At 50.9% G+C, this 9,582-nt stretch overlaps 1 protein-coding gene across 1 annotated transcript in view; it reads left to right on the top strand.

The window, feature by feature from the left end:
• The first annotated feature begins 6,702 nt into the window (after positions 1-6,702).
• TUBA4A (tubulin alpha 4a) overlaps positions 6,703-9,582 on the top strand; it is a 3,686-nt gene continuing 806 nt past the window's right edge. The window contains exons 1-4 of the mRNA XM_021703064.2: positions 6,703-6,820; positions 8,590-8,812; positions 9,120-9,268; positions 9,519-9,579. Coding sequence (XP_021558739.2) covers positions 6,818-6,820; positions 8,590-8,812; positions 9,120-9,268; positions 9,519-9,579 — 436 coding nt within the window. The 5' untranslated portion in view covers positions 6,703-6,817. The remainder of the gene's footprint in view (positions 6,821-8,589; positions 8,813-9,119; positions 9,269-9,518; positions 9,580-9,582) is intronic.

Below are 9,582 nucleotides of genomic sequence, written 5' to 3'. Positions count from 1 at the left end.
AAGGAAGGAAGGAAGGAAGGAAGGAAGGAAGGAAGGAAGGAAGGAAGAGAAAGAAGCTGATGTTTGAACTGAGACCGAATGCCAAGGAGTCAGCCATAACAAGATCTGGATCATAGTGCTCCAGGTCGAGAGAATGGTGAGGCCAAAGGAGCCAACCTGGTGTGTTCAAGGAGAAGGAGGGAGGGAGGGAGGGAGCTCTGCAAGCTGAAAACACAGAGGTAAAGGAGTCTTGAAAGAATGGCTTCCATGACTGGGGCAATGGGAGGGTTTAAGCAAGCATCATTGCCTACTTTGTGTTTTAGAGAGATTATTGCCGCTGCTGTGTAGAGGAAGCATTATAAGGGTAAGCAAGCCCAGGAGTTCCAAAGGAAAAGCAGGAAGCCCATTAGGAGGCTACTTCTGGCATCCAGGCATGAGGGATGGTGGCGTGGACTGGGGCAGGGATTGTGGGAAGTAGCTGGGTTCAAAATAAAGTTATAGGACACACTAATGTGGGGTGTGCAGATCTACCCAACAGCCTTACCTGCCCCCTGCCTCTATTTTGTCTTTGCTGGCAGGGTCCTGAATTTGTATAATTATTTACCCTTCCACTTGCTCAAGGAAGATGGCCTTTCCCAGACCTAGGTGTGAGTATAAATTAGTCTAAACTATTAATGGTAATTCCAGTCCCTCCTTCCAATGACTGGTTTAGGCAAGGGGCTAGTGAGATATAAGGGAACTCTACAAGGATGCTTGAAGGCAAGGTTTTCCTCCCTGATAAAAAGAGACTATGGGAGGACTTCCACCTTCCCAGCCTTAGCAAATGAGGACATGACACTTGGAGCTGCTGCAGCCATTTTGTGATCATAAGGGAAGATGCCACCAGCCCATTGAGGATGCCAGAGAAGATAGCTTGAAATACTGGAGCAGTTGGTAACATCACCGAATCAACCCTGGGACTGCCCTACACTCAGATTTCTTGCAGGATAATAAATATCCTCATTGTTTAAGCCTCTGTTAGTTAGCCTTTCCGTTATTTGCGGCCAAGAAAAGTCTAACCAAAAAAAGAGAGGAAGGAGAAAGGGAAAGAGAAATGTAGGATGATTCTAGGTTTTTAACGTAAGCACGTGGGTAGAAGCCTTGGAAGCCTTAGGACAGAAACATTTTTGGCAGGGAGCAGGGTGAGAGTGGGACATTGGGAGTTTTACTTTGAATGTGTGATATTTGAGATGTCTAACAGGCTTTCAAGTGGTAATGTCAAAAAAAGCAAATAAGCATGTGAGTCTGATATTCAGAGAAGTCCTAAAGGACATATAAATTTGAGACTTATCAGCACAAAGGTGATATTTCTTTCTATTCTATTCTTTCTCTTTGGTTTGTGAATATATACATTCTTTTTTAATAACCCTAAAATGTTACAGTAACTTTTTATTAAGGACATTTAAAAATACACCCCAAAGTAGAGATAATATAATAAAACCCCATATACTCATCACTTACCTTCAACAATTGCCCCTTCAGGGAGGAAAAGAGAGCCTGGGACTGAACTATGGGAAACATCTATTAGGGGTAAGCCATCAAAGACGACCGAAAAGGAATGGCTGGGACCAAGAGAGGGGTGTGTCATTGAAGCCAAGAAGAAAGTGTTTCAAGGAGGAAGGAAGGATCAACTATCTCAAATATTGGTGAGAGGCTGAAAAAGATGTAAAAACGTGATCTTTGGCTTTGGTCAGTTGGAAGTCACTAGGGATTTTGGCAAGAACATCTCAGCAGAGCATGTGAACCAAGCCTGCGTGGACAGTGAAGAGGAGAGAAGATGTGAAGATATCCCTTTGGAAAGATTGTGCTGTGAGAAGGAGGACAGCTAGTAGATGCTCCAGTCTAAAAAAATGGAAGGATATGCATTAAGGCTCAATTCCACCTTTCCCAGATGGAATCAGTGGAGACATTTTAAATGTTGAGGACCTTGCTGCACTGCTCCAAGACAGAGGTGAGACTCTGGGAAGGGGTTAGAAAAGATGGAGATAACAAAGGGCAAGGGGAAGAAGGAAAGAGAGAGAGAGTGGTCTGCTGGACACCCTTGTAGGGTAGACAGACTAAGCAGTGATTCATTTGGGAAAATGAAGTGCCCAACATCACCTTCTAGATTCTGTACATGTATGTGGATGTCCAAGTTCTCAGGGCGCCTGGGTGGCTCAGTTGGTTAAACATCTGCTTTCAGCTCAGGTCGTGACCCCAGGGTCCTGGGATCGAGTCCCACATCAGGCTCCCTACTCAGTGGGGAGTCTGCTTCTCCCTCTGCCCCGCCCCCACTGCTGTGCTCTCTCACTTGTGCGTGCGCTCTCTCTCTCTCTCTCTCAAATAAATAAATAAAATCTTTAAAAAAATGTTCAAGTTTTCAGTCTGGTAATATGGATTGCTACCTGTATACCCATCCAGATATTATGGCCCTAATTTAGGAGACACATACACACTCACAGTCACGTGCACACGTCTAACAAGCCTGTTAGACATCTCAAATATCACATATTCAGAGTGTACACACACACACACACACACACACAGAGGCAGAAGCAGAATCTGTATTCCATTAACATGCCTTGGACATTTCTCCTTGCCCCCTTGTCTTCTCCATCTTGCCTGCCAGAAGGCCTGCTCAGGGGCTATAAACTCCTTGCTAAGGGCCAGGGTGACATAAATATGTTACAGTTGAGCATATGATGGTAAATGGTGGACTGGGTGATTTGGAGCAGCTTGCTGTCCATCCTAAGAAGTAGTCACCACCCAGCTCCATTTGTTGCCCTACTGGTTTCCTACTGCTGTTGTAACAAATTGCTACAGACTTAGTAGCTTAAAACAACACAAATTTATTATCGTATAGTTCTGGAGATGAGAAGTCCAAAAGAGGTCTTATGGGGATTACAATACTCTGATTTATAAGAAAAATATGTGGTTATTCAGATGACCAAAATATATTCCTCATATATATTTGGTCTTTGTCTAGGATTCCTGGCTCACAGCTGCTAAAACTCTTGGAATTTCATAAGTGTTGAGAGTGATAAAGATATCTTTTGTTATGTTTATGACATAAGCACCTAAGTTTTGGAAAGCACCTAAGGTCGGGGGCTGGTTGCCAGTAGAACCAACCAAGTGTTAGAGGGTTGGAACTTTCAGTCCCTTCTTCACCTCCAGAGAGGGGAGAGGGGCTGGAGAGTGAATGCAAACACCAAGGGTCAATGATTCCACAACCATGCCTATGTATGGAAGTACACCCCCTACTGGAATTAATACCAGAACCTATTTAGGTATAAATAAACTCAAGGCGTTGGCAGGGTTGCCTTCCCTCTAGAGATTCTAGAGGAGAATCTGTTCCTTGCTTTTTCCTTCTAGAGACTGCTCATATTTCTTGACTCATGGCTTCCTTCCATCTTGAAAGCCAATAATGACATCACTTTGACCTCTGCTTCTGACCTCTCCTTCCTTGATTGTCCCCCTCTTCCACTTATAAAGACCTTTGTGATTATATCGGCCCACCCAGAAAATGTAGAAGAACCTCACCTCAAGATCTTTACCTTAGTCACATCTGCAGTCTTCTGCCATGTAAGGTAACATAGTCAGAGGGTCCAGGGTTTAAAATGTGGACATCTTTGGGGGACTATTAACTCTGTCCATCACAGTTGCTAAATGAGAATGCAGGCCTGATATAGCCAGATCTTCCAATTCTTTTCAAGATAAGCTAGAAATCTGGATTTTTATATGACTGTGCAGAAAGAGCATGTTGAGACTGCTCCTTAGAAAGGTCTGCTTGTAAGATCAGCCCTTGGCTGGCATCTGAGAACTTGGCTCTTAGAGTGTTTTCAAGTCAATGGTTACAGGATCAGGATGGTTTGTTGTGCCTAGACTGTGTGTGTAAAGAATGTGGTTTATGCTGTAGGGGCGCCTGGGTGGCTCAGTTGGTTAAGTGTCTGACTCTTGATTTCAGCTCAGGTCATGTTCTCAGGGTTGTGAGATAGAGCCCCGCATTAGCATTAGCATTAGCGTGGAGCCTGCTTACGATTCTCTCTCTCCCTTTCTCTCTGCCCTTCCACCCCTCAAATAAATAAATATATATATATATATATTTTTTAAAGAATATGGTTTATGCTGAACAGCTGCTTTTCTTCTAGGAGTCTGGAATTTGGGTATGTGCAAGGCAGAGGTGTCTCTGTGACCAGCCCTCACCATAAACCTTAGGTGCTGAGTCTCTAACAGGCTTCCTTGGGCAGAACCACTGCAGGGAAATGTTGCTCCATTTTCATTTTGGAGGAAGAGAATGCTGTGTGAGCCCTCCTGGGAGGGAGAGGACATAGATTCTGCTTGTGTCTTTTCCCTTTATGGTCCAGCTGTGCAGCCTTCCTACATCACTGTAATAAACCTTAGCTAGGGGGTTATTTATTGACTTTATGCTGAGTCCTTCTAGTAAATCTCCTGACATGGGGGTGGTCTTGGGATGCTCCAGCACAAAGGTAGTTCCTGCTTTTTTTCATATTCTAAACGCTGTGGGGATGAACACTGTGAAGGTCAAACAAAACAATTCTGAGAGGGAACTTGGTCTCTAGGCTGCCAATTTGCAGCTTCTGGCTTCTTAGGGTTCTACCCTAATTTTATTCCCATCTCTGAAGTGAAACAATTCTGACACACATTTAGCAAATGCTTACCACGTGCTGAGCACTATGCTAGGATCTAGGGACGCAAAGATGAATAAGATCCAATCCTTACCTGGAATGAATTTGCAATTTCTAAGACGGACCTGTACACAAATAACTGCAACCTGGTGTGCTAGCACGCTAAAGAAAACAAATAAGATGCTCTAAGAATCCATGCAGCTGCTTACATGGTGCTTTGCTATGTACACATCCCTACATTCATCTGGTCCTCACAATCTGAAGTTATCCCTGTTTCACAAAGGAAGAACCTGAACCTGAAGGTCAAAGGAATTTAAGGTTTTGCCTGAGAGAGCTCAGGTCTTTTACCATACTCATTCTGCTGGGATTGGGGGTGCACAAGGGAAAAAGGAGGGCCCGGGAAGGTCTGCAAGAGACCATATGTTCTGTAATCACCAAGGGTCCTTGCTCTGTAGAGACCATGACCCCACTTCCCAAAGCAGCCTCACTATATGCCCTTGCCACTTTCCATTTTATGAATGAGTCTTGTTCTCCCAACCATGTGGCAAGTGCATAGGGAAGAGAGACCTTGTCATGCTTCACTGTGTTCCTTTCCATGCCTTGCCCAAATAAGGTGTCAATTAGCTATTCTGTTGGTAGGAAGTTGCCATTGCTAGTTATTTTAGCCTACTGTGCTGTCAGACCGCTCTGGTCCTAGGAAACAAGGGATTAGCCTGGGAGACAGGTTTCTTCAGGGCATGCCGATGGGTACATGGGGCACTTCCTGATGATTTCCCCAGTGAAGGGAGATAGCTAGAAAATGTAAGGTATGTAAGGGAAAGCAGAAGTAGATGGATAAGGGGCGCCTGGACGGCTCAGTCGATTAAGCAGCTGCCTTCCGCTGGGATCATGATCTCAGGGTCTTGGGATCAAGCCTGTATCCGGCTCCCTGCTCAGCGGGGAGTCTGCTTCTCCCTCTGTGCTCTCTCTCCCTCTCCCGCTCTCTCTCTCTCAAATAAATAAATAAAATCTTAAAAAAAAAAGTAGATGGAAAAGGCCATTCTTGCAACAAATGGAAATGAAATGTGGAAAGAAGGAATAACTGCTGTTGAGGCCTCGGCCTGAGCGCCAAGGGCGTTAAGATGCCGGTCACAGATCCCTGCGGGGAACAGGAGAAGATGAGAAAGTCAAAACTCAGCTATGATACCAGAATCTCCACGTTTTTTCCTCATCAGACTCAACACACATTTTGATACCTCACAACAATGCAGACAGTGTGGAATCACTGTCTCCTTTTCACCGATGAATATGCCAAGGACACAGTGAGGTTAGGTCACCTGCCCAAGGTCACATAGGGCAGTCCGGATGCGAATCCAGGTCCTGAGGGCTTCCGCCCAGAGCTCTGGCGGTTCTGGCAGCAGGGAAGCGGGCAGGTGGCGGTGGCGAGGGCTCACTAATAGTGACGGCGTTGATGACGGGGCCACTGACCCGCCGGCAGCCAGCGAGCCACGCCAGATTCCTGGGGTCAGCCCTCGCAGACAGGCTGCAGGGCTCGGCTCTGTGGGGTACTCTGAGGGATTGGCACCCTGGGGCTCAGACTGTGCAGCTCCTGGTCCTCGGCCGCCCACAGGCATTGGCGAAGGCCAGCCGTCCCGGCCGAGGACCAGCAGGCCGTGTGCCGCTGTAAGTTCCCCCGGAACTGGCCAGAGCCGCCAGGGAGGCAGGGCGGGGAGGCGGGCACGGGGGAAGGCCCGCGGCAGCCACTTCGCAAGGAAAGCCTCTACAGCACTCGGCCTAAGTCAGAACACCTGGGCGATGGGCGCCCCCATGACTCAGGTGCAGGCGAGATGCGCCCTGGCACCGCGCCCTGCGCCCCTGCAGTGGAGATCGGGAGCCCAGGGTGCCGGCTCAAAACCTGGAGCGAAGGGCTAAGGCCTGGATCGCTACACCTAACCCAAGTCCGACAGGTGAGAGGCCAGGACAGGGCAGGGGGAGGGGACCCGCCCTGAGCCCACCCCTCCGGGGCCGCCTACCATTCGGGGGCGTGGCCTCCGGGCCGCTCAGCTCCTAGTGGGCGAGCGCAGCGCGCGGGCCCCGCCCCCCGCCTATAAGAGCGGTGCGGCACTGCAGCTAGCGCAGTTCTCACTGAGACCCGTCACCCGGACTCTACGTGAGACCCACCGCCCGGACTCACCATGGTGAGTGCGGCCCCGCGGGAATCGCGCCCCTCCCCTTATTGCCCTTCTCCTTCGGGACCCTCCATCCCGGGATGCTCCGGACCCCCCGTCCGACGTTCCGGGTCTCGAGGAGGTGCGAGGGTTTGTGCATTCCCCCACCCCCACTCTCTTCTGGTGACTTTGGCCGAGCCGTGCTGTCCACTTTTGGAGGCTGGGGAAGGGGAATGGAGTGGGGTGGGATTCTTCGCTAGCTGAGAGGAGTCCTTCTGGAAATCGCCTCCTGCTCCACCAAGCATTTGTGCCTTCACCCTCCTGAAGGGGAGTCGTGATCCCGCGCCCAGTCCTTTCCGCGGATGAGGGAGACCCGCTGGGCTGCCCTCCGCCCCTAGCCTCCCCCTCCCGACCCGGACCCCCGCTCCCTGGATCTGACCGAACACGTGCTTAGCCCAAGAAGGTGGTAGGGGGTCAGATTACTTGGTCCAGCATCCCCTTTTCCTCCGACTGTGTGTGCATCCCTCCTACCCACAGGCCCCCCCCCCGTGACTCAGCACCCCGCTTCTGAGCCGGGAGGGGTGGCGGGAATGGGGTTCGGCGTTGTGAGGCGAGCCGGCCCCTCTCCAGCCGGAGCCGAGTGAACGGACGGGCAGAGACAGCTGGCGCTGAGCGAGAGCGCGGGCCCAGGCCAGGTTGGGGGGAGGGGAAAGAGGTGTGTGTAGGGGGGTGGTATTTATAGCCCAAGAACGGGGGCCGAAATCCAATCTTCACTTTCGGCTGGGATGTAACTGGAAAGAATCTAGAAGGGGGGCGAATGCAGGGCCCGGGTGCAGGATGGCGCTCACCCTCTGCAGGGCAAGGCGGGTTACCTCTGGGGCCTCACCGCAGGTTCCGCTTCCTTTTCTGGGTATTTGGAAACCGTCACCCCGCCATTTCGGTGTTGGGAAGGGAGGCTGCGAGGGGCCCTGCGCCGCACCACTTGGCTCTTTAGGGGTTAATTTCAAACTGGCAGGGATGAGCCTAAGGCGGCGAGTGCCCCAGTGCCCACAGCCCTTATTGCCTGTGCCTGCCATCTGCACTCTCTGCTATTTCCGTGAGGGCTACACAGTGGATGAAGGTGGTGAAGACACCCAGAGTGCGGGGGTGGAGGTGGGGAGAGGAGCCAGCTGGGATTGATCCCCAGAGCCAGATGGGATTTAAAGGTGGGGGAGAGGGCATCCTGATGGCCAGGGTGTGTGGTCAATTGATGGCAGACCAGAAGGCTGAGACATCTCTGCAGCCCACAGGAAAGAAAGGGGGAGAGGGTTCTAAGAAATTCTAGTTGTTCCCCTTGAGGGCTTCTGGCTATAAACTCATGCCTCGGGCAAACCTGTCCCTTCTCAGGCTGGAGAAGGTGGCTTTGGGAGTAGAAAGCTGGAAACAGCTGAGAAGTCGTGTGTCCTTGTCTTTTACTGCAGTGTCTGCCTGTCTTTCATATGCACTTGCCCTCTCTGTCCTCCCTGAGTGTCTTGTCAGTGTGGCAGGGTCATGTGGAGCCACAGCTCTTACTTGACAAGTTTCCCACAGAGGAGTGAGCTAAGGGATTTGCCCTACTGGGTGGGTGTTTCTAGTTGTTAAGTCCTATGCGGGGGAGCCTGGGCAGGCTTCCAGCCTCTTCCGACCTCTGCCCAGCCCCAGGCCTCCACTTTTGCCAACTGAGCCATCCTCGCCAGTAGGTGATCGGGTGGAAGAGAGGCTCATGAGGTGAGGACTGCAGATGTGGGGCTTATGCTGTGTCCCCTCTCTTTATCCCTCAGCGCGAATGCATCTCAGTCCATGTGGGGCAGGCAGGTGTCCAGATGGGCAATGCCTGTTGGGAGCTCTACTGTCTGGAACATGGGATCCAGCCTGATGGGCAGATGCCCAGCGACAAGACCATCGGTGGAGGGGATGACTCCTTCACCACCTTCTTCTGTGAAACCGGTGCTGGGAAGCATGTGCCCCGGGCTGTGTTTGTGGATCTGGAGCCCACTGTGATTGGTGAGATGAAGATGGGGTGGAACTGAGGGGAGCAGACAGTGACTCTAAGCTCTCTGGAGAGCTGGTGTCTAGACCTGGCTTTCCTGGTCCTACACACTCTTTTCCCTGTTTGCAGCTGCAGAAGGGAGGCTGATCGCAAGCCAGCCTGGGTGGCGGGCTCCGGGTTTCTCACACACTGGTATCACAGGCTGGCAGAAGGATGAGCTTTTCCATACATCTGACCGCAGCTGCCACACTGGGGGAGGGAGATCCCCGCTGAGCACAGCCTTGTGGTTTGTGCCCTGACGATGTGTTTGCGCCCTTCCAGATGAGATCCGAAATGGCCCATACCGGCAGCTCTTCCACCCAGAGCAGCTCATCACCGGGAAGGAGGACGCTGCTAACAACTATGCCCGTGGTCACTATACCATTGGCAAGGAGATCATCGACCCAGTACTGGACCGGATCCGCAAGCTGGTGAGAATTTGGGTTGGAAGGGAGGGGGCTTTTGAGATGATGCTAATGGTCAGGAACACAGTTTTGTCAGGATCCATTTTGGGGGGAGTCATCTCTAATTTTATGTGTTCCAGAGCATGCTGCCACTATGAGATACTTTCCAATCTCTGCCCTGAGTCCCGAAAGAGTTTAGGCTTTTGTGGAGCCAGAAGGTAGAGTTCTTCAGGCCCCTGGCCTACCTACACTGCTCTTTCTCTTTCCTGCCTTTCAGTCTGACCAGTGCACGGGACTCCAGGGCTTCCTGGTGTTCCACAGCTTCGGAGGGGGCACCGGCT

Source organism: Neomonachus schauinslandi, chromosome 3, assembly GCF_002201575.2.
Source record: "Neomonachus schauinslandi chromosome 3, ASM220157v2, whole genome shotgun sequence".
NCBI classification, from domain to species: domain Eukaryota; kingdom Metazoa; phylum Chordata; class Mammalia; order Carnivora; family Phocidae; genus Neomonachus; species Neomonachus schauinslandi.
The sequence above is the reverse complement of the archived record's forward strand: the minus strand, read 5'-3'. Positions and strand labels throughout refer to the sequence as shown.